The 25,905-nt window shown below is 33.9% G+C and overlaps 3 protein-coding genes across 3 annotated transcripts in view; 2 read left to right on the plus strand and 1 right to left on the minus strand.

The window, feature by feature from the left end:
* Nucleotides 1–530: 530 nt before the first annotated feature.
* LOC106720381 (tetratricopeptide repeat protein 37) lies at nucleotides 531–4,687 on the plus strand. Its single transcript, XM_014515061.2, has 2 exons — nucleotides 531–611; nucleotides 800–4,687. Exon 2 carries the CDS (start codon nucleotides 800–802, stop codon nucleotides 4,616–4,618), a length of 3,819 nt encoding a protein of 1,272 aa, XP_014370547.2. The 5' UTR covers nucleotides 531–611; the 3' UTR covers nucleotides 4,619–4,687.
* Nucleotides 4,688–4,713: 26 nt separating this feature from the next.
* LOC106720382 (tRNA (guanine-N(7)-)-methyltransferase) lies at nucleotides 4,714–6,997 on the minus strand. Its single transcript, XM_014515062.2, has 6 exons — nucleotides 6,871–6,997; nucleotides 6,684–6,802; nucleotides 6,070–6,254; nucleotides 5,871–5,984; nucleotides 5,701–5,802; nucleotides 4,714–4,886 (listed from the first exon to the last, which is right to left on the minus strand). The coding sequence occupies exons 1-6, from the start codon at nucleotides 6,942–6,944 to the stop codon at nucleotides 4,761–4,763; spliced, it is 720 nt and encodes a 239-aa protein (XP_014370548.2). The 5' UTR covers nucleotides 6,945–6,997; the 3' UTR covers nucleotides 4,714–4,760.
* A 1,577-nt stretch (nucleotides 6,998–8,574) lies between these two features.
* The window catches only part of LOC106720309 (kinase D-interacting substrate of 220 kDa B), a 37,762-nt gene continuing 20,431 nt past the window's right edge, over nucleotides 8,575–25,905 (plus strand). Inside the window, exon 1 of the mRNA XM_045686980.1 lies at nucleotides 8,575–9,007. Within this exon, the coding sequence (XP_045542936.1) occupies nucleotides 8,720–9,007 (288 nt within the window). The 5' untranslated portion in view covers nucleotides 8,575–8,719. The remainder of the gene's footprint in view (nucleotides 9,008–25,905) is intronic.

Genomic DNA, 25,905 nt, shown 5'->3' on the forward strand with positions numbered 1-25,905 from the left:
TATTTTAACATATTAGTTATTACAAAGACTGTAAAGAACAACTAGTTTGTATTTTCTTCCTTATTTTGTATGAATACATGTGAATAAGTGCGTAGTTTCAGTACTTACGAGTGAAAGGTTATGTTTTTCTCTTTTCGCTCACTACGGCTTTTACAACCGACGATACAGCAGTATACCATGTTTTATAAACTTTACCTTACTAAAACTGTAATATCAAAATATTTTTGCACAATTACAGCCACTAAGTACTCACAATTTTCGAAAAATAGCACGAATGTCAAACTTTATTAGGGACAACCTAGGTTGTTTGTAGGGGACAACCTTTGTTCCAAACAAACCCCAAACCCTGGTACGCAGAAAGGGACGGAAGATAGTTATCCCTGTCTTTGTCACGTCACAGGAATTGTGTATAACTGTATCTCTCTCACTCACGGTATTATTATTACCGTGTCATAGACTTGATTTTTAGATTATCAAGTATTTAGTAAAATAAAAGGTATAATTTGGATTCTTGGTTGCTATAACTATAATCTTTTGTATACTCTATCATTGATATGTCACTCATTGCAGTAATAGCTAAAATATAAATTATCATCAATTAAATCATCGAGGTATGTTAATTTTAATAATAATTTCATACACACATTCAACTAAATGAATATTTTATTCATTTCTTAATCTAACAAATAATTTGGTTAAAAATGTAATGACATTTGTCAAAAGATTATTAACAAAAAACACTTTTTACTATTGTACGCAAAGAAAACTATGAAAATTTTAATCATAGATGATTTTACAGATGACTGATATTAAATCGTTATTAAAAGAAGCAAGAAAATTAATAGATGAAAAAAATTTCAAAGAGGCTCAGGAATGTTGTAAAAACATTCTAAGAAAAGATAAGCAGAATTATTTAGGGTTAGTGTTACTGGGTAAAGCTCTTAATGAATCTGATCAAGCTCCGCTAGCATATCAAAAAGCTATTGCAGCAAAACCTGATCATCCTTTAGCTTGGGTTGGTCTAGCAAATTACTATGAACGAAAAGATGATGATGTGGCTAAACTAAAACTAATTCCTATATATGGAGAAATATTAAAGCTACAAATAGATGAAGAAAAAGCATTAGAATGCATAACAAAACTTGGGCAACTCGGTATAACATTGAAAAAAGGTAAAACCCTATTTACATTAGCTGAGTTTATGAAAAATATTCAAGATGGTAAACTGCATGAAGCAGCCCAGGAAAAATTACTTGTTTTGCTTAAAGCAGATATTATATGTGAAGAAGAAGATATTTCAATAATTTTAGATGTTTTTACTCACATATACAACAAGGAACCAAGTGAATCCTTACAAATATTATGGGGCAAATTAATCTTACAGAAACAAAACTTCAACAATTCTGTGATAGAAGTGATACAACTCTCATTTTTCTCTGAAAATGTTGTTTTGAGAGAAATGTTATGTAAATATTTGTGTGAAAAGTTTGTTGTTAATAATTCCTTTTTAGATTTCCCTATTGAATCTTACTATGAGAAAATAACAACAGGAATTGAAAACTCCAAATATCCTGGTTTGTTACAAAGTATGATCTACTATAGTAAAGGTTTATACCTTGAAGCTTATAGGCAGTCTGTCCCTTTGATCAATTACCAAGAGGCAGAAGTCACAGAAGCTACATTCATTATTAGATGTACAATAAAGTTAAAGAAGTGGCCAGTGACACAAAAACTTGTTACAAACTTTTTAACAAAAGTAAAGGATCTTAATTTTGCAAATGATTTAAAGAAAATGTTGTTTTTGTCTCTTGCTGAACAAAAGAAATGGAAACATGCTGTTAATATAATCAAAGAATTTCCAATGGAAAGTTTGAGTATAAGTGAACAGTCTTATTTTGCAAAATGTTTAATTGAAATAAATGAACCAGTTGATCATATAATCCAGAAATTAAAATCAACAGAGCACTATTTGGAACTTCAAGCATTATATTATTTGAAAGAGAAAAAGTATACAGAAGTGATAACGTTGCTGGAAAATGAAAACTGTAATATGTTACATTTTCTTTATATGGGTATTGCTTATTGGGAACAGAAACAATATGAAAAATGTCTCTTGAATCTACTGAAAGCTGCAAAAATGGATTCAGAGCATCCAGATACATTTTTGTATCTAGGATATTATTATTATTACTATAAAGAAGATGTAAGCAAATCAAAGAAATGTTTTGAAAAAGCCTATAGTATAAATAATACTGATACTAATATTATTAAACATTTAAGTGAGGTTTATTCTAAATTACAATTAAAAAATGAAGATTTTGAATTATTAAATAATGCAAAGAATTGTTTGAAAATGACCGAATGGATAGACTTCAAATTAGGACTACATTATTTAAGTAGAAGAGAATGGGATAATGCCATAAATAATTTTAGAAATGTTATCAAAATGAATCATAATAATTTGAATGCATTTGAATGTTTAGCTGATGCATATTATTCTCGAGGTTCTTACACATCAGCACTAAAAGCTTATAACAAGGTTATATCACTAAGCCCAGAAAGAAGCTCTCATTGTTTAACTCGAATTGGGTATATCTACTCTTTACTAACAGAATATGAGAATGCTATTTCAACGTTTGAAGCCGTATTGAAAGTTGACCCATCTTCGTTATTGGCTTTAAAGGGAATTTCCGAAACATGGATGAGAATTGCAAAGAAAAAGTTTAACGCTAAATTATATGGCAGTGCAAGAGACACTGCCCAGTTTGCTGTGAACTATTTAACAAAAGCTTTAACGATAGAAAAAAAACATTCCTGTTTTTGGAATCTGTTGGCTGAATCTCTTGTATTCATTACTAAATTACCAAATAAATATTCTTTTGTATATATGAAAAATACACAGAGTGATTTTGAGGAAGGAGTGGTTAAAAAAGAAAAAAGTGTAATTTTTCCACAAATTCTAGCTTGCTATTCTCGAGTTGCAAAACAGAAGCAGCAAATAACATCATATGATTTAGCATCTGTTTATCTATCTTATTATCACGAAACCAAAAATTTAGTACATTTACAAATATCTTTTAATTTGGCACTTGCTTGCATAAAAATGAAACCCTCTGTATGGAAGAACTGGAACTTATTGGGTAAAATATGCATGTTTTTGAAAAAATATGATATTGCGCAACACTGTTTCATCAAAGCCTTATTATTAACACGTAAATGGTCAATAGCAAAGGTATGGTGCAACCTAGGAACATTATATGTAAAACTGCAGCTTTGTAAACTTGCCAATTACTGCTTTTGGAGAGGTCAATCTACATTGCCATCTTATCCTCAAAGTTGGATTGGACAAGGCATAATAGCAGAAACAATTAGGGAAGAAGAAGCCATGGATCTATTTCGACATGCATCGCGCCTCGGTTATCATCCAGAAAGTGCACTTGGTTATGCTGATTGGGTTTGCCGTACCTTAAAGAATGAAGATTGTCAACGCGATACTGATCTGAAGTATGTCATAGAGGGTCTTCACGCAGTAACCTATGCTATAGATTTGGTTGAGTGGTTTTCTAGTTTTGAACCTGATAATGCTTGTGCATGTACAATTCTAGGAATATTACAAGAAAGAAACGGACTTTTACGAAGTGCATTAAAAAGCTATGAAAAAGGTTGTGATAATGCTGAAGATGACAAAAAAAATATTACTCTTTTGAATATAGGCAGAATTCAAGTTAGAATAGGAAATTATGATGATGCTATTAACACTTACAAGGCTATTACAGAAGCAAGTTTAGACTCTACGTGTGGATTAGCTCTTGCACTTTATAAAAAAGGTCTGTATGAGGAAGCATATTCAGCTTATGATACTGCTCTGCATTGGTTAAGCAACAATGACAATGAAAAGGCGGATCTTCTTGTTGCCATGGCTGGTATAGCTTACATGTATAAGGGTGTTGATGATGCAAAAACATTACTATTTCATAGTATTCAAATATCACAGAAAAAACCCACACCATACAGTTTATTCGCAATTTGCTCATTAGGCATTGCCCATTCTGATCAAAGCTTATCAAAATTAGCTTTAAGTGAATTACAAAAATATGAGCATGACCCAGATTTTGGATACGATATAGGATTTTTAAAATCGTACCTAGTTGGTGATGACAATGTTGAATTAGGTATTAAATTGTTAAGTGATTCACTTCAAAACCACCCCAGTAATGCCAATCTTTGGTTTTGTCTAGCCCAATATTGCTTAAAAGCTTCAGACAAAGCGAAAATCGCTAGTCGTTGTGCTCAGCGAGCAATTATTTCTGCCCGTTATAGTGAACAAGATTGTAATTCACCAAAAATGCTTGCGACTGCTAGCATAGCAGAACATGTCGCCGGTGACCGTACTAAAGCTATGGTTATTGCCAAAGAAGGTCTCCATATGTATCCATGTCAATCTGAAGTATGGGCGGCAGTTTTACTATCCATATTAAACAACAAAATTTGGTTAGAGAAAAAAGACTGGATATTAAGTGCTATTGTAAATATGCGGCGAAATTTAGACATTTCGAGACCACTGAGCAGGTGGGTTACCTTATTGGAAAAAAAATTAAGCAAGCTATTACAGTTATGAGATATATCTATTAAGTAATATTGAGTTTTAGAATTTGATTATGCTTATATAAATAATAATGCATCATATAAACAAAATAGTATTTAAAGGTTTTATTGAGAAAAACAAGAGTATGGCTAGTAAACAATTTTATTGTTCATATTTAATTAGGATTGTAACCATCTGGTATTCTTTTAAATACAGCCAGATATTTGTCACCATTGTTGCGTGTCACCTTTTGTCCTTCCTCTGTGCTTTCATATAATTTATCAACAATTATGTCAGATTTCTGTAATAAAATAAAAATATATATATTGAATGTATTTTATCAGTATGTAAAATATTTCAATAATTTTAACAATACTGTGCTTCTCTAATATTCAAATTACTGTTGTCTGGATATATCTTATTTTAAAAGGTTTTTATAGAGATTAAACTTTATTAATATAATGAAATTCTATGCATGTTACTTAACATAATGCACATACGAATTTATAAGAGTATTCTCTTGTTTACAATGCTACATCTGCTTTTGCAACAACAAACAAAAAGTTATCAAACATATGACATAATTAATATATCAAGTATGTAATCAATTTTTTATAGATCCAATAAAGTTATCAATTGTGAAAGATTTTTCTTATGCAATTCATCTCATACTATTAAGGGTCATCACACAATACACTGACTCAACACCAATCCAATACCCTTCTAACTAGAAATATTGATTCAGTATTAATGGGTCCTCAAATAAGAGATCAACAGGTCAGTCATCAGTGAACTTGATGTAAATGTGTAGGCAATGCGTGCATCAACTAATTAAACCTTCACGCGAGTTACAAGCATCTTATACTTTCAACATTCAAGTTGACAAATTCACTCTTAAGGCACACAACATAAAGCTTGCTTTTCTATGCCATTCTGTGATTTTAATTGGAGGGGAGTAAGTTTAATCTGCAAAGACTCTTAAGTCCATCATAGTTTTGATTGTCTTTTTTCTTTATCTAACATTTTAAAATAGAATACATGGTATGTAGATATTATAAATGGCTAACACAAAAAACATTATTTGAATTTTAATTGTAAATAAAATGTTTACTTACTAACTCTTCATCTGAGATCCTTTCAAATAATGGATGTTCTACAAAATGTTTCACCATCCATTCATGAAGGTCTTTTACATCAGTTATTGTATAAATAACTCCCTAAAACATGCGAAATCATACATAAAATTTTAATAAGTTTATTTATTTTTTAACAGTTTATATCATACCTCTTCAGCCAGTACATATGCATACTCTGAGAGCAACCATTTATTAATTATCCTCCATTTATGTTTTGCTTTTTTAAAATGAGGATCAGGGTACAGGAAAAACATTTTTTTCAGCTGAAAAATATAAAAAAATAAATGTTAGCACTTAATAAAGGCAAAATATTTGTCAAGAGGAAAATACAGCAAACATAATTATTACCTGTCCTTTATGAAAAAAATTGGGTAAATATTTCATAGCATTTGTTCTTAAAACTGCAATGTTTTGAAATTGGTCTGGATGTTGAGATCTCAATGCTTGAATTCTATCATTCACATAGTCTGATACTTTTACCCTTATCTCAAGCCCCAGCATTAAGTTATTGGGGAATAAAGGAGACAATGTCACTGCAATTAGAATTTTAATTTGATATACTAAAAAGTTACATGCATAGAAAATGTAAAAGCACCATCCATTTTCAGCCAGTTATAATTGAGTCCTATTATTTAATTAAACAAGTGTCCAGGAAACTGGGCAAAATACGAAAACAATATTTCTGATTGATAGCCTATTTTAATGATTTTCACATCAAGTTTGATGACAATACTGACTTTCTTCATAAAATGTTACTAACGCTCAATAGATAGTCTTAATTCCTCCTCACCCACTGATTTGCCTTTACCCCTTTACCACCTACATCCAATGGGCTCTCACAAATGTAATTATATCATTGTAATTATATCTGAATGGATGCTTGCGCTTTTTCTAACTTTGTCCAATTATAAGTCTCTTAATAATTACGTAGGTTTAATGTTCAGATTAGAATTCAAACAAACCTAGGAGTCCACCATATCCACATCCAACATCGAGAAATTCAACCTGTTTATTTTTTTGCTCTTGTTCTATGGTTTTTGGAAAGAGCGTTGACCAATTATAATCGTCAGGATGAGCTGGGCTACAACAGAAAATGATTAATACTACATTTGAAACTTCATGTACAAAATATAAATTTGTAAAACTTACTATTCAAAACAGTGATCTGCTATAGGGTTAGAATGTGCTCTTTGTCGGTAATACTTTTTCTGCGGTAATGCCATATCTATATAAAATTCATTTGCGGTTATAAAAATAATTCTTAATTTTGATATAGTAATTTAAACAAAGGTATTTTTAATAGGTTATAAATAAACACACATTTATATGACATTGACATTGACACTTGGCTTGGTTTCTTATATCTGTCAACGAAAAGTTGATCAAAGAGTAAAGTTTGTTATCAATCCTATTTGATAGGGTGCATAAAGTAAGATTAATAAAATAAAGTATCTGTCATGATGGCACTTCAATCTATTGATATTGTAATATTTTACCATCTGTACCCACACCACCATCACAATCAGCCTTTGTCTGCCCACTGCCAGACACAGGTCCCCAACGTCTTCCACGGTATGTGTGGTAATAAAGCAAGTACTACTTATTCTATGCTAAACCGACCGTAATATGTCAAGTTAACGTCAATTTCTAATTTTCAATTTCAATGTCAAACTAAACAATAGCAAAGAAAACACAAAAGTACACTGTAAAAGTACTTCAAATAACATGCTGTATACAATTTCATTTAAGATTTGTCAAGTTTTGTATTTATGTTCATAATTTTCTGAAATTTGCTATGTGGTAAAAACTTTGTGGTTATAATACAGTGTGATGTGATAAGTGTAAGGATTGAAAAACATCCGCTTACAGAGACCAGATAACATTTAATCCTCAGGTATGAATAAGTAATGCTTAATTATTATGCAAATATTATAGTAAAGTACCTTTAACCATTTAAAATCATTATGACGATGTAGTTTATAAATTTAAAAATCATGAACACAGTTGTTTTATTGAAAATTTACATTTCTCAATACTTGTTTTTTTTAACCGTTATACCTTGTATGTATAACATACAAAGTTTGTACAAACCTATGTTATGTGTTATAGTTAAAATCTAAGCTTCATTTTGATCACCTGATCATTTGAGTAATTCTTATATTCAAAGTATAAGTGTAGATCCCAATCTATCTATGAATGATTTCATTTACTAGGTACCAAATGGCGAGGAGACAAGTGCCACTTACACTTACTACTTATAAATTATAAAACCTACAATAGGTATACCTTACACATAGTTTTTAAGGCTGGGAAATTTATCTGATGCTTACAACATTTTTTTATGCTTCATTCTATTCAAACTATGATCATTCATAATACATTTTTTTGTCAAAGTTTCACACTGATGGTTATAAAACATACAATTATCTAGTTATAAAAAAATAACACAATATATACACTGGTTCTGCCAAGGTTGTTTTAGTCAAATAACAACAGCCATGCTGTATTGATGATGATATTAAGGATCATATATATTTTAACCAAGATTCGATTACATTATCTCACTTTAATCATCAATATAGTTTATAATTCAAATATTTTTCTACTTTTTGTATATAACTTTATACAAATATTTTATACCTATTAATTGCCGGATTTGTATTAACCTTTAAAATCACTTTTGCTCTACTACAACTTGACATTTACTTTTATCGTAAATAACAATAGTTGAGTTGTTTTAACACCATGGCCGATCCATGCGCGCCGGTAGGCATGACTGCTGGCTGTGTTGACGTCGGCGCCGGCGACCGGCGGCGCCCACGTGAGGCCGGGTCGCGCCGCAGTCTGCGCGCGGCGGTGCTCGCGACTACGTCTCTCCGAGTCGCGGCGCCCTACATACTTATACGTTATGCTCGTCACTCGCGCCAAACGACAAATTGTTTAAAATTTGCACATCGTTTCTTCGGATCTATATCGTGTCCTCAGTAGGTCAGAAATTATGAAGAACGAAGACGAGTTTGGAATGGAAAAAAGCGGGTCGAGGCCGAGGCGACTCCTGACAGATAGTGTTTCCAGCGATGAACCGGAAACTGAGCGCCTGTTGCGCTCGCAGCCGCCTCCGTCGATAATGTTGGCCGGCTGCCGGCGGGAGTCCCTGACGGCGCCGCCATCCCCTACTGACTTCCGCAAGAAACGTGACCACCGACACCATAATTACAAGAATCATTTGCACCACTTGATACACTGGAGAGACCGATGGAGCGGGGAACCCAACAAGGCACACGAGGTAGTGGTCAAACGTTAATGTGTCAAATGTTCAATGTTCATTAACAAAATGTCGTTAAGTTCTTATTGAGCATGGAACAGGTTCGTTTTTGTCGTGTCCTCTTGCAGCACGATGCCTTTAATCCGCCACTTGGCATCCGCGACTTTCCCAGACTTTCTCTTTACAGCATCTCTCAGTGCACTTCGTCAAATAACCCATTAACCTGTCGAAAACATTTACCTACCTAAACCATTGAATTTAACAAGACACACGTTGTGGATTTTCCTCTTTGGAAAAAAACTGTTGGGTCAATTGTTTTTTAGACCTTGACATCGTGTAGAATAAGATGAATTTGCAAATTACATGTTCAAGCTCATGGCAGCTTGTGGTCAAATATATTTTACTTTCAAAATTAATTTTTCACTTCGTAAATTTGTAAAAAAGAACTAGCGGTGCTTTATTTAATACTAACTGTTGCCCATGAATACGTCTACTTGGAATTTAAAAAAAAACACTTAATTACTAGCCTTCGTGTTCTTTCAAATTGTTTTACATCTATGCCAAATTTCAGCGAGGTCCATGCAGCCGTTCTAGAGATACCTTCTGACAAACATCCATCCATCGATCCATCCAAACATTCGCATTTATGTTATTAGTAAGATAGTAAGATTAAAAAGTATATTTAAATACAAATTTAAGTTGTACAAATATATCTTACATTTTTGTAAACCACTTTGTAGCATTGTCACTTTGCCCTTGTAACCTTTATACCTGAGTTCGACGTCATGGGCCCGAGACTTTACTATTCATAGCATATTAAAGATTTTATCGCGAAAAGTACATTTATTAAAACAGTATTACATTCGGTAACCTTCCTAAAGTGGGGACATTTAGTGGAGATGTCACCGAGATCGTCTTTACTTCGGTAGAGTAGTTTAACATCTACGTAAACAATATACAAACAATGTAAACAATTTAACATCTACGATAATTTGTTAAATATTTTCAATAGGGTGACCGATGGGTAATAAAAAATAACACTTGATATGAGACACTGACATTTTGTGTTTATTTTTCTATATAATATTAATATAATTAAAATAAAAGCAAAGGTTACTAAAGGTAATATAAAGAAAACATAACAGAAGATAACAAAAGCGTTAAACGAACATTTTGTTAGTATACATTGTTTCGTACATGAAAGGTCAAACGATCGTGAGATTTTGCACTGGAATCTTTCATACAGTGCTATTATTTCCTGTTATATAACTAGATTTAAACAAATGGCGGAAACATAGGTATAACACGTTTTTATACTGCGCAGAAATCGATATAATTAGTAGACGAAATTGTTTTGCCTTTGACCAAAAAAAGAGATTTCGAAGGAAGTCGGTGTTTCACGAGTAATAACTGAACTATCACATGACAGACTATTTACATAAACATTTGACAATGTTGTCGTAACTTTATACGTATGTAAAGTCGTGGTCGATGTTTATCTAAATATTAAATCTGTTTTTTATTTACTTTGTAATCATACAAAGTAATTCTTTTGCCATAAATATATACATAATTCCAATTGCACGCTTGTACATCGAGATAACATAAGTTTACTGTATACCTGTTGATACAATATCTAGACATATTTCAAACGTTATCAAAGATGGTCACACTTGAATGTTGAAAGCAAAATAAAATCTGGAACTCGATGATATCAAGAAAAGTTTTATTCCTATAAGATAAGGCGAAATAATACGTGCTCGCTGCTAATTGATCTGTACAATACGATTGTTTTACAAAGTCAATTGCTTCCGCGTGACAATACAGTTTACAGCTGTAGGCATTGTATACTAACGATAAATTACCGAGAACGAATCGCTTGTATTAAACTCGACGCACTGAACGCACTGCAATCCTCACAATTGAACTCACTATCAAAGTTTGAGTCACACTCCGCCAATGTGTGGTGCAGTGACCAGTATTGTGTATTGTGAATCTGAATTATATTTCTCGTAAATTATTTAAATTATGTAGGTCATCAACATTTGTATTTTATTTCGTAAACATATTCAGTTACATATTAGCCCTTGGCTAAGTATTCAGTAAAAGTTTACTAATAATAAAATAGCTGATGTCCTCAAGATTACCACGACTACGAGTTACAACTACTCGTTATGTAGTGATTACTATGTTGTATGTTGTCACTAAATTCTAGAGTATACGTCGCCCCTCCCCATCTGACATCATCGCCTCACCCAGAATTTGATATGAAGCTCGAAGTTTATACATTAAATTTTTAAAACTCTATTTTCGTACATTAAATAGACTTGATCAAAATGCCGCATATTTTATTTACTATAGAATTTTCAAATGTTCTTATACGTTGTACTTGCTGCTGAGATATTGAAGATTAATCAGCATAGATAGAAAACTTAGATGACGCCCAATGGGGCTCTATTTTATTTTATAATTTTTGTCATACGACTTTGTGACACAAAGACTACAATAGTTCTAAACTTTAAGTGCTATATTGGAATCTAGATTACATACATACAATACTGAACGTCTGAATTGAGATTTAAGGCACGTACGGTTTGTAATCAATATTTATTTTTAGACCTACTATTATTCACCATTCTTATTCATTTACATAATAGCTACTGTGGTGTTAAACACTTGTTGTATTAATACTCAAATATTGAATCATCATCAGCTCACTATACGTCTCCACCGAGGTACTCGGAGCCTACCCCAAGTTAGGGGTGACTAGGCCATAGTCAACCACGCTGGCCCAGTGCGGGTTGATTGACTTCACACATATCATTGAATTTCTTCTCAGATATGTGCAGGTTGCATCACGATGTTTTCCTTCACCGTAAGAACGTCGGATAAATGTACATATGTAAAAAAACACATTGGTACATAGCGGGATTCGAACCCTGGACCTGCAGATTGCAGTCCAGTATATAATACATAATTCGTCCAGTCCATAATTCATAGGTACAGTCCCGTACATAATTCTAGTCAATATTGATTCGAATTGTTGAAATATTTAAGCAATGTCTACTTCCCGGTCTGCAATAAACTTAATTATCAGATAACTCGACTTCAAAAAACTCTACAATGTCTAAGGTTACATATATCTCAGGTCCGTATAATTTCACGGTCTTGGAAAATCATTTATTTATATAATTTAATAATAATAATAATTAATTTATTGCTAACTGTATTACATTGTTATAAAGTTACAAACATTTATAAACAGCTACAACACAGTTAGATACCCCTTCATCATCAGCTCACTATACGTCCCCACAGAGGGGCTCGGAGCCTACCCCAAGTTAGGGGTGACTAGGCCATAGTCAACCACGCTGGCCAAGTGCGGGTTGGTTTACTTCACACATATCATTGAATTTCTTCTCAGATATGTGCAGGTTGCATCACGATGTTTTCCTTCACCGTAAGAACGTCGGATAAATGTACATATGTAAATCGAAAATCGAAAAACACATTGGTACATGGCGGGATTCGAACCCAGGACCTGCAGATTGCAAGTCAAGTGCTTAACCCCTGAGCCACCGACGCTCTGATACCCTCTAGATACCCCTTCGGGCGTGCAATATTATGATAATGATGAAGTATATTTTGGTGTAATTGAATGAAGTAAACAAACAAATACAAGAGCAAGAACTTGGGAACGTCTATCAACAATACTAATAATATAGTTAATAAATGTAAAACAAAGTCGCCTTTTGTGATAAGTGAATAGCATAGCATAGAATAAATATTTTTGTACTCCTCAGTACTTAAATCTTTACCTTCATAAATAAAAGCAAATTTTAATTTAGTTAATCCCACGTGCAATTGATATGTTGTGCACTCTAATCATTATTATTGTTGGTCTTAACTATAGCGTATTATCTATGGGATTAATTGTAATTATTGACTGTGACAATATCTGATATGATCACGTTGATCTAAAAGGCAAATTGTCTTTGCATGTTATCTTGTGGTTGTTAGATCGCAATGTTGTCGCATATCATTTTGGGTAACATTTTTATAAGTTCCGAATCAACAAAGAGGTGACACATCAAACAATTTTTATCATGTATCTCTAGACATCAACAAGCTAAAGATAGAATATGTCACTTTCTTGAGAATGCATTAGTTAATTTGGAACTTCAAACGCCTGAGATATTGCAACAGTGAATGTTCCACGTAACAATTTTTTAACTAATTTCACTTTTAACATCAATTGCAACTATAAAATAAATGTTCACTTAGAAATAAATGTTTGAATACCATATCATAAAATTATATTGATTATTTACACGAACCGTTTAAGTTAAATTAATTTCCGCAAATCAGATGCATTATCATAATTGTGTAGTCACGCTTATATAGGTCAGAAAGGCAACGAGCCACTGATAAACTTTAAAAACTGATGCAACTACTTATTTTATTACAAAATCTATACAGATCGTACTTATAATATATTTTTTATTATCAAAAAATCAACGTTGTATTTGTCATTGAAATCTTAGTAATCTTTAGTCTGTACCTTTTGTGTTGAGAATACATGTAATACTAGCTGTCGTCCGCGACTCCGTCCGCGCGCAGTTAAAAAAAAATGAAAAATAGATGTTGGCCGATTCTCAGACCTACTGAATATGCTCACAAAATTTCATGAGAATCGGTCAAGCCGTTTCGGAGGAGTACGGTGACGAAAACTGTGACACGAGAATTTTATACATATAATATAATACACCTTAAACTAATTACAGGCAAAGACTCCGTGATTTAGAAGTAATTAAAAAAAAAATCATAATATATTCATTTATTTTCTCGAGTATTGATTTGTAAATGATACGAAACTGCTTCGCTGCTTTTATAAGTTAAAAATGTTGTAAAATATAGTTATGAATCATGTCATATTTTACATCAATTTCTTATTTTCTGAGCAAAATTGGGTTTGTGTGTACGTACATCAGTTTAATTTGTTGTTTCGTAATATCGGTTTGTCCCAGTTAATGTTTCTATGATTTCATACGGCCTCGAAGTCGACGAATGCGATGAAGTACCTTTTGTTATTTTGCTGTCATTGTATTATATATTGACTTCAGAAGTCTTTTGTGATAAAAATATTATAACACTCCATTGACGTTGCCTTCATATAATAAATTGGACGTGTATCGCTATTGTACTTTGGTGCTTTTCTATTAACACATTAATAGAAAACTAAATGAAAATCATTTCGGTGGCTGCTCAGTAATATCATCTTAAAATTTTGGCATTTTAATGATACGATTATTTTTGTGAAAAATATCGATTTTACAATTTTCATTAAGTTTGATTGTTTAATTTCGACTGTTTCTAAAAGATTTATGTTTGAGTTTTATTCGCACTTTCATAAACTTTACGACTTATCAAATACAGTGATTTAAATGATATTTTACTAATAAAATTAAATTCCTTTTAACATAATTATAATGTGAAGTTCAATCCCATGTAAGCAAGCAAGGTTAGTCTAAAGAATTAATGAGGTTATGCGTGCAAATGATAACAGCAGTTCATAGAAATTAAATGATTACCTTGACTTTACATTGGCGAAACACTAGCTTTTTATATATATTTTTTCTGCACCAGTAAAAGACGAAGTTTTTTTTAGTGTAGGTATTAATACAGCTACGATGCCCAAGCATGGATTTATCATCTCAAATGAACCGCGTGCTTTCAATTTAGTTCTCGACTATTGAAGACAATTACCCAGAGCCGAGCACTTGAGATTTAGGCCCTTTTTGAATAAACATTGTTAATTTTGTTCCTTTTCACAAGAAATATTTATAGCTTTTGTCGTTGAATAACCCATAATAGAAATGTGTTGCCATATAAAATTTAAATAATTATTGTCTATGTGATTGATATTTGTTATTTACAATATCGAATAAGAATATAAATATATGATATAGTATTACATTAATTTTGTAGTAGAGGGTATGTTATTTATACAGAGCTATGGTTGATTTCTAGGACATTGTCAATCTTTTTGTCACGTGATGAGATGTCCCATTTCACAACTAAAGATAATGTGGTACAGCAACGACGTGATAATACGATCGTAAAGTTTTCACAACCATACCGGGTATTAGTTGATCGTAAATTCCTTAACTGTCACTCAATATTTGTTTGTGCTAATTAAATTAGGAACGTAGAAACGCTTAGTTAGATGTTGGTGTGTTCTGTCTTTTTCTATATAAATAAAAATCATTGTTTGTTCTTGACCACGATGCCTACCTAAATCATTGAATCGGATCGCATTAATTTAGATAAATGATCTGATGACGTTGCGCTAAAATGTTTCTGAAAAATGTCTTAACAATGTTTTTTCTTTTTCTTTAATTTTATTTGCTTCGAAATTTTAGGCTTTTACTTCACGCGGCATTGCAACGCATGTCTGTTGCAGCTTGTTTTCATGTTTCTCGTAAACTTTATAGTAGTTTTCTTTCGTTGGATTTTCAGAGTAAATTACATGCAATAATACGTGCTTCATTCTTCAATAACATTTTAAATCAGTGCATTATCAAATAATATTCATTATAGCGTAGATATAAGACCTCGACTGAGGTGGTCGGCACCCATTATACAGTGCTCACTCATGACACATTACGAACCTACTTACTATGCAATGCTAGAATAAATTGCGTATATCGACGCTCAAGATTAAATGGCTAAATACATGCGGTATTTTTTACATGTTGTGTATATATATTTTTTATACGAATCACTCAAACCACGAATTTCAGCGTACCTGCTGAAATGATTTTATCAGTCTTGATTCTTTGTCTATATGCATATTACAATTTGATAAATACTATTTAAGATTGTGAATCTATCTTTTAATATATATCAAGACTAACTATCATTAGATTTTCCAAATTTTTGGATAGCTCTAAAGTCCGGAATATTGCTGCAGTTCCATTTGGAAGTATTGTAGGTGCTGATGCACACAATACGACATAACTATTTAAAATACCTGCATATTATAAAGGTAAACTTTAAAACTATAATTGATTAACTTTAAGTTAGATCTTGAAGGCGCTTATCACAAACTTTATAATAAATTATTCACTTTGCCTTATTGATATATTTAAACAATATTATCTAATCACTAGAAAATCAAGTCATACATTATGCTGATAAATAATATCATTAGCGATACTAATTACATTTATTAAAACGAAATACTAAAATATTGTAAAAAAAGTGCAATTGGAATTTTAACTTGCCAAATATGACTCCATGATCTCTGCCTACTCGGCCACTGGGTCATGACCGTTGTAGTGTCCTTATTTTGTTTTTTGTATATTGCGATCTATGTTGCATAGAATGCGGTCACGAAAATCAACATTCAATATACCTGACATTTATAAGCGCTTTGTAATATTTCGTACAATTTTTTATTTTATTCTAAACGTTATTTTAACTATAGATGAGAGATTGTATTTATTAGTTACGTTGAGTTTATAAATATACATGCATTTTTATTGCATTCGCAATCGAGTAAAGAACCAGTTTTGGATGAAAGGGAGCAAAATTAAATTGTGTCACGTTCACCGCTACTCATTGTAACAGAACTCTGATAAAGCGAATAATTCATTTAAAAACATTCTCGCCCATATTGCTACTTTATGACGCAAGTCTAGGAGCACGAAAAATAGCTACCCTTAGGTGGAAATAAATAGATTTGTTTCCAACGCATTGTTCTCGTGATGAAGTTTTAATACTGAGAAATCACTTAAAAGGCTGAAAACCAATACATCTAAAGTATCAACTTTAGATCCAACATTAGAAGCCCAGTCATTAATTTGTTACTGAGTTTAATCAAGTTTTAACTTTGATAAAAGGATATCATTGTTACAGACCAACAATATAATGCCTTTAGGTTTCGTATTTTGCTATCGCAAACATAACTGTTGGCGATAATCCAAAACATGTTCGTATACAAGAACAACTAAATAACGCCTATATCTTTTGGAAAAAAAAAACACAAATTTCTTTGCCTCTTTAGACTACAAAGGCGTTTTGGATGAAAATTACGTAAATCTGAATTGTAATGTAGGGGACTGAATGGTTGTAGTTATAATTCTTAAAATGAAAGTTAATATCTTACTATGCTCGCACTATTATTACATATATTTCAATCAAAGCTATAAGAATTTCCATTGTATTAAATTTATTGTGAATATTAAGTGGCGTTCAATGTACAGCATCACTAGCCACGATCTTTATCGATCTCATTCCGTCCTTGAAACTAAAGATGTTGCAGTCTCTGCAAATATCTGCATTGCTTTAGACTTTAGAGGTTGTCATTATTATATTCGAACCGTATTAAATAACAAATGTTTACAAGTTATTAAGATGACACTAACCTTATATATGGATACGATTGTTGCGTGAAAATTACATCTTATGCTTCGTTCCAACTTAAACACGCCTGGTAATATTACTGACAGTTTATTGTATCTCTATTATTAGTTCGAATCCTCGTCACCGCCACCAACTCCGAAGGTCATCGTCAAAATGTCGAAAATCAAATAGGCACAAAATACCGTCTTATATAGCCTGTGAATTGTTGTTTAGTCTATATTTAACTTTATGTTAAGGTATTTCCATCTACTATCTTAATGCAAGTAGCCAATTAATACAAATAATGGCGCCTGAACTCTTCGACCTTCGTATCGCTTTCACATATTCTTGACAAAGTTTACATAGTTTGGTACCATATCCCATATAAATTAACCAGTTAACTTTAATCGTTAGTCTCAAAGTTTGGAGTACGGACAGAAATAGTTTCCAATGTCATAAGACATCTTGTATATAAAACTCTCGTGTCACAATGTTAGTTACCATACTTGACCGATTTTTATGAAATTTTATATTCATATTCAGTAGGTCTGAGAATTGGCTACTATCTATTTTTCATAACCCTATTAAGTTTTTTTCAAATGCGCGCAGACGGAGTTGCGGGCGACAGCTAGTGTTTATTAATTAATGGAATGGTTAAAAATGATGTAATTAATTTGATTAAAAAATTAAAAGCTGTACATTTACTCCTGTATGTGAGTGTATAATATCTTATTGTGAGGTAAACGTCTATACCCCCTTGTAGAATTCCATCTGAAGATATATTACAAGAAATAATTCATTTTGCATATTTATTTATTCATAGTTTTGTAGCGAATACAGTTTTACACCAGCTATTTTTAGCTATTTTAGTTCAACAAGGGACGTAGGCGAGATTTCTACGGCCTCCTCTTTTTTATCATGACTTTGGGAATAGCTTAATGGTATTTAGTGAGATTGTATAATTCGCAGACGTATCGCGCCCCTTTCTGCCCAGCGCCCCTTTTTTTTTTTTTTTTTTTTTTTTTTTTTTTTAACGTCAGGAAATGCATTTACGCACCCCTACGCCGGGCTGTGCAATGGCGTAGGGAGTGTGGGACTCGCCGGCCGCAGAAGGCGACCGGAATACCCACTAAAACCTGACTGCCCTCCGACGCATTATGGCGGGGCCACGGGAACGCGTGAGCTTACTTCCGTGACCCCGCCTGCGTTGTCGCCCACGGGGGGGGGGGGCTCCTCTCACATATTTGTGGGGTGAAGGGCGGCGGCGAATTGCCGCCTCCTTCGCCCCACTCTACGGCGTCGGAGCGGGGGCGCCAGAGGGTCTCTCTCGCGCTCCCGCTCCTGTGCCTCCTTCTGCGAAATCACTTCTTCGCAGAAGGAGGCAACGGCGTCCCAGGACCTCTCACTTCCTAACATGGCGCGTATAACGCCAGGAAGTGAGAGGTCCCCACCTATCGCCGCCACCAGGGTGCGGCGCTCTTCTGTCCAGGCGCAGCACACTTCCAGTGTGTGCTGCGCCGTATCCTCGTCGTCGCCGCACCCATGGCACGACGCCGTCTCCTCCCTTCCGATCCGACGCAGATACTGTCCGAAACAACCGTGTCCGGACAGCACCTGCGTGAGTCGGAAGGTGAGGGACCCGTGGCCCCTTCCGCACCATCTGCCCAGCGCCCTGGGCGGTCGCCCAACAGCGCCGGCCCTGCTCATAATGAATTATAAATATAACAGACTAAATAAAGAGCTGACGGATACACGACTTCGCATATATGTTAGATTCTAACAGTTAGAGGTATGGAAATGTCCCGCGCTCGCTTGGAGATTATTCTCAGGTCACTGAATACATCCCTGAGATTAAAAAAAATAAGCATCTGCAGGTTTTTAAAGCGTCAAATATTAGGTTTATTTGGGAACTAAACAAAAGTAACGAACAGTCATCTTATTTCGTTTCATATTTCGGTACTAAATTTAATTTGCTTGATTTCCGTGAAATATTATTTCTTATTTTATCATCACACATTGTTAACATGAACTATCACAGTAACATATAATTTAATTTAAGATGAATCATACAAACGTCCGCATATATAGCTTACGTAAGAAGGTGACAAAACAAAAGAAAAGACGAGATCTTTAGCACTTGTGTAATCGAGACCGCTATTTATAAAGAACAAAATTTACTTTGGGGTTCTGTCCATATTTGGTTTAACACGAATTTATTTTACAAATTAAAAACTCATGGCCCAAAAGGTTTTTTTTTAAAAGAGGGGAATGCTTTGGCCCCAAAAGGTTGTCTGTTCGACGTGTAACGTAACGTAACTAAATCTCACTCGACAAGAGCAAACTTTACCTATGAGACACAAATTTTTTTTGGAACGAAGTTCCTTATCGCGCGTTGTGAAAGGGTAGACGGAAAAAATTCTTACGAAAAGTTGTCACGACACTTTTTGCTATAGTAAGTATGTTAACGACGAATGAGCGCTACTTCACCATGGCAACGACGTGACAATATATAATGAAAATTCATAGAAATAAAATGTACTTCTTGTGAAGACTTAAGTTTTTTATTCATAGAATAAACATTGGTTTCTTCACTAATTAATTGAAAGGAACTTCGTTCCATCCGGGTGTCCCTTGACACCTCTCAATATTTTTTTAGTTGTATTTAGTATAATGAATCTGCTAAATTGTTTATAGTGTGTGTGTAATATTGTAGTATTGTAATTATATATATAGAAAAACTAATGTAATATTTTTCCTATATGTGTATCTACCTAATGTTACATGAAATAAATAAATAAGTAAAAAAAATGATTTAACCATGTCCAACCAAGCATCATTAGCAAAATGATACGTGCGATAAGTGACAGACACCGCTAGTATTTGTTTATCGCATTCATCTTTGCAACAAATATATGCAAACGATGTTAGAAATGTGATACAGTTATACAATAGTTTCATTTATCATAGCTTCTCTAATCGAACCGAATCGACACCGGGTTTTCCTCCTTCAAAATTGTCAATTCATTTTATCAATTTTCATTTAATTATATCTTTATACATATTTAAGTTACGTTTCATCGGAGTTCTGAGTTTTGATTATACTATAGTATAGAGAATATTGTGCGAGCCATAAACCTAACCTCACAGACCTGCTTTAGCTGTAAAGTGGTAAATGTGGAGGTTGAAAAGTTGAGCACTGTGTAACAAATATCAACGCCAAAAGCGATTGACACCAGCTAGCAACTAGGAAAAAAATTGCGACATTATCGTTCCGGCACGTGTCGTGAAACAAGTTAGTAACAACACTTCTACATAAGTTTCAGTTAAACAGTAGTTCATTATTCCGAATTTTTAATTCATTGATAAATGAAGGAAATATAAACGTACTTTTGTTGATAAAGTGCTTGGCATTCATTTGCGGATAAAAAATTACAGCAATTTGGGTTTTGTTTTCCGTACCTGCTTCGCGGTCGAGGACGTTGATTGTTATAGAGTTTTTTCATTTGACATTCAATTGACGAAATCAAACCGTGATAAAGTCATTAGCGGTGGTTGCCAACAACAGTTACACGGTAGCATGGCGGTAATAAACGTATTCCTATGCCAAAAACCTTTAATTACCATGCAGATTGAATTATCGCAATGTACATAAAAGATCTGATAATACAATTTGTTTTTTTTTTTTATAAATTCAAGCTTGGAATAAAATAGCATTACATAATACATATGATTAAAACATAATTTTCATCTTGGAATCTGTTCGTTTAATAAATACTATGATATACTTTTACAGCGCCATCTTTGATAACACATGATAAAACTACTTCTGTTAAGAAAATCGAAACGCACAGACATTCGTTTTCTTACTTTAATGTCTAAGCGTACCACAAGATGGCGCTTTAAATGATATTGACTTTTAAGGAATTTCATTGTAATGTATCCTTCATTTAACCGTTAATTATCTTATTAAATGCGAATTTTTTGACTCCATCCGCCCGGAATTAAAAAAAAAGTTTTATAAGTAGCCTATGTGTTTTTTCAGACTCAGTTCTATTTGTACCAAATTTCATCGAATTTCGAGTGGCGTTCTGGAGTTACCTTAAAACAAACATCCACGCATGGAAAGATCCATCCATTTAAACAATCGCATTTATAATATTAGTAAAATTTTGAAGCTATATTCAAAATCTACTAGTCTTCTAGTTATTTAAAAAAAAAAGCAAAAAAATGGGACCCACCTGCAAGCACTTCCTTTCGATTAAAATAATTTTTATCAAAATCGGACCACCAGGGACGGAGATTCGCGGTAACACAAATAAAAAAAAAAATTCAGTCGAATTGATAACCTCCTTCTTTTTGAAGTCGGCTAAAAATTAATCTTTTAGTTGCCAGTAAGCACGGCTATATGTTGGGAATAATGTCGTCCTACGAAACAAGATAACGAAAATTACTTATGATTATTTATAAACCTATATTATCGTAAATGTTTATTTCTATACACGTATGTCATGTGCGAACACAATCAAATTTGCATTCTCAATAACTTCCTTTGCCAGCTTTATCTGTTGAAAGTAAACGTACGAACGTAAATACGCGAGTCCTGAACATTGTACAAACAAACCGATAAGTCAGATAAATATACTTCTATATATTTCAACAGTGTTTATTTCTCCAATCAATCCTTATCAATACCACGAGGCTCAGTCAGCCGCGTGTTACTTGTCAGGACTCACCTCCTGAGTCCATTGCCCCGCGATGTCACTCCAATTTAATTTATAAATCTACCCTCGTAATAAGTTTACTATGGAGGATAGTAAGGTGAATGTGTTACCAATGTGGATGTGCGTTATAAATGTTTTTATTAGAGGTGTGTTGTGATGTGGTCCGAGGAGGCAGGTCCCTCCCGGTCGCCGGCCGAGCGCCGACCCCTAGTCCTAGGTCTCCGTGTACCAAGGAGCTATGGAAGCGTCTTTCCATATTACAAGTTCGTCAAGGATACATTTAGAGAACCAGCTGTGTGTGAGGTATCTTGTTTATTTAACCTTCAAAATGTTACGATTTAATGTCAAGGTCATTATTTAATGGACGGTTTATTTTGGACAGCATTTTACATTAAACTATGTATATTTATTGCTAAATGTATGTATGTGTCTAATAAATATCTTACAATTTCTAATTAACGTAGCTAATATGGATGGTGTGTTTGTAGAAAAGTTGATGATCGGTGAAATTGTAGAACAACTTATTCCGTTGGCCGGTTTCCATTTATAGCTGGCGCCAGCTCAGCCTGTTGTAACTTAACATAATGCTTATATCATACTTTCGTGTGGAAAATTTACTTGCGATATATTTTTTTAATATATGTACATATTAATAACAATATATATTTACAGAACATTTTTATAAAGATTAACATTCACAACGTTATAAAAATGACTTTGAATTATATATACTATTATTAATTTTTTAGAAAACCTAAAATACTAAATTATGAAAGCTTCAGCACCTATTTCATTCACGACAGTATCATGTTTTCGCACAACTATTTACGCCTATTAAATCGTTACCTCGACAACTATTAGTAGACGATTATCAATATGAAGTATTATCACACAAGATAAACTCGATAAAATATCGATACCGTATCAATTCGAGCATCGAATTAGTTACTAACTCGATACTCATTCATTGTGTTATCGCGAGTTGTTTATTGGCGTTTTGTTGGCAGAGTTACCGTCCCCTACTATTAACATAGAAAAGATTAGCCGATTGGCCGTTGAATGCTGCTCTAAATACCAATGGATGTAATTCAAATTAGTTTTTAAATGTTCACTCATTCATTGATATCATCTAAGAATTAACGTAAAGATATGAAATAATGTTTTTACCAAACAATGATTTTTTTATCCATCAAAATTTTTTGCACAAAAAGAAACCGTCTTTTAAATATTTCTTGTTTACTTTATTTGCGAATTTTCTAGTTATTTTATAGGACCTTGCCATGAAATTACTGTTATCAACATTTACCACTGTAAACTACGGCTTTATAGGTACCCCATATATTATAAAGCATTTGTAAATTAAGATGCAATAAAGGTAACGCGTTATCAGTTAATTTTGTTTAAACTATGACTTAATACTGCATAAACTCAGAAGTTAATCCTTTACATAACATAATCACCTATAAGTACGGTCATATGGTCATTGAATCGCCAATACACATCGAGTGTAACACGTGTATGGAGATATTTAGTTACAGTTTTTGTTATATAAATGATTTTATGTACTTTTGAATTAGCATTATTTGAGTTGAGGTATAGAAATGCTTCGGGCGGCGTCTTTCATAAGGACTTATGGTCAGGTAATTTATATTTCAATTTCCAATATTAATATTAAGTATATTTTTGCAATAGACATTTTATATTTAAATATGAAATTAAAAAATTATGCTGCGGTTATGTGGCCATTACAAATGTTTATTTTGCGATATTTAATGTTTAAAGCATGTATTACATACATATATTTTAGTAAAAACACGATTTTAATCATTCTAATATTATAAATGCGAATGTTGGATGGATAGATGGATGTTTGTTTGAAGGTATCTCCAGAACGGCTCAACGGATCTCGATAAAAGTTTGCACAGATGTAGAACAGAGTCTGGAAGAACACATAGACTAATTATTATTTTTTTTTTAATTCCGCGCAGACGGAGTCGCGGGCTACAGCTAGTAATAGTAATATTCACCAAATTTAAGTTCACACTGGCTGAATGATGAACGCAACAAAATGCTAAAATTATAATACACAGGATAAATAACCTATACATATTTTAATATGTTAGTTTTATATAAATGTTGTCACTTTGATTAAAAAAAATACAATAGGCTTCAATTTCAAGTTACAGTCTTTCCGAATTATCTAAAACATTTTGCCCGCGACTCCTTTTACGCGAAATTAAAAAAAGAAGTAGGTTATGTATTCTTCCAGACTATGTTCTATATATGTTCCTAATTTCATCAAGATCTGTTCAGCCGTTCCGGAAATACCTTAAAAAAACAGCCATGCAGTCATCCATCAATCATATAATATTTGTAAGATTTATTAGTAAGTGTAAATAAATACTAAGATATGTGAATTGAGCAGTTGTAAACTTAGTTGTATACCTTAACAACATAAATATGATACGCAACAAAATAATGTATAAAAAATAACGTTAAGATATGCGTTCTAAGAAAATATGCAAGAGGCGAAGTGGTTGCGCGGCTGGACGCAAGGAATCCTGTAACCCGTTATTCTTTTTATATCGCGCACTCCGTGGATCTTAACCTCTAATCGTTTTTGTTATTTTCATTATAAATAGACGGATCCGGTCGCTTACGTATTGTGAGCAAATCAACAGGCGCCTTATGAATACCTTGTAGCTAGTAGATCATTTAAAATGTCACTTGTAATATTAGTTAATTCATCCTTTAATTATGTAGTAAATGATAATAAATGATCTAGTCATGCGACGGCTAACCTTACATTAATATTTTTTATTTAATAAAAGTCTCTTATTAACTATTTAATTAAAATTTATGAAAACCGTTAATATTTTTGCGTCGACTTATGTCAAGAGTACCTAATAGAAAAACTTATATCTTGGTTCATCTTCTTGCTTGCAATTTTTTTTTTTGTTTGTGTACAATAAATATGAGTAGGAGACTCATCTTAGTAAGAAATTATAAGTGACGTTAATATTTCCTAGTAGAGATGAAATTACAAATAATCCGCTGCGAACATATAAAAAATAGTTAATATGAGTGCGCGGCGGGGCGCAGAGTGACCGCTCTGGCGGCGGCCGGCGGCCGTACGCGGAGTCAAACCGTGCGTGGCCGCCGCGCAATATGCTGCCCCCCGAGCGCGCCGCGCTGCGCTCCGCCTCCACTGTGCTCAAGCGCTTGTCTCTGCGTACCTACAGCACCTACTCGCTCGTACGTATGCGCCGGCTTCATTCATCGCGCCCGCCGCGCGCCGCCCGCCCTGCCGCCCGCCCACTAAACGCGTCGTGCTTCCCGTCGCGCGCTTACTCACCTAGCACCACACTCACAAATCTGTCACGGGACGCGTTGCGGAGCGCTTGCGCCGTTTAGCATGCGGGGATCGCGGACGCTATGTCTTTCCCGCCGCATCTTCCCAAGCCGTCCGGCAGCGATAACGAGTATGTGCACATTAGGTGCCTCATTGCGAACATTCATAGGCCTAAGAATGTGTCGAGGCCCCCCTTCGCGCAGGTGGATGTGCCGCTCGAGGCTGTCGAGGAGTCACCGGGTTCGTCGGACACGGAGCGCAGCGGCTCGGCGTCCGAGAGGTCGGAGATATCCGAAGTGTCCGAGATGAACGCGCCAGAGGAAGACCCGCCGCAGCGGCGCGCGAAGAGCAACAGCTTCGCTGGTCCAATGCTGGCGCCGCCGGCGCTGCGGCAACACAAGAAGCGGCGGCCGTCGTTCCTGCACCTCCCGGGGCCGGCT

The sequence above is a fragment of the Papilio machaon genome, chromosome 4 (assembly GCF_912999745.1).
Source record: "Papilio machaon chromosome 4, ilPapMach1.1, whole genome shotgun sequence".
NCBI lineage: Eukaryota > Metazoa > Arthropoda > Insecta > Lepidoptera > Papilionidae > Papilio > Papilio machaon.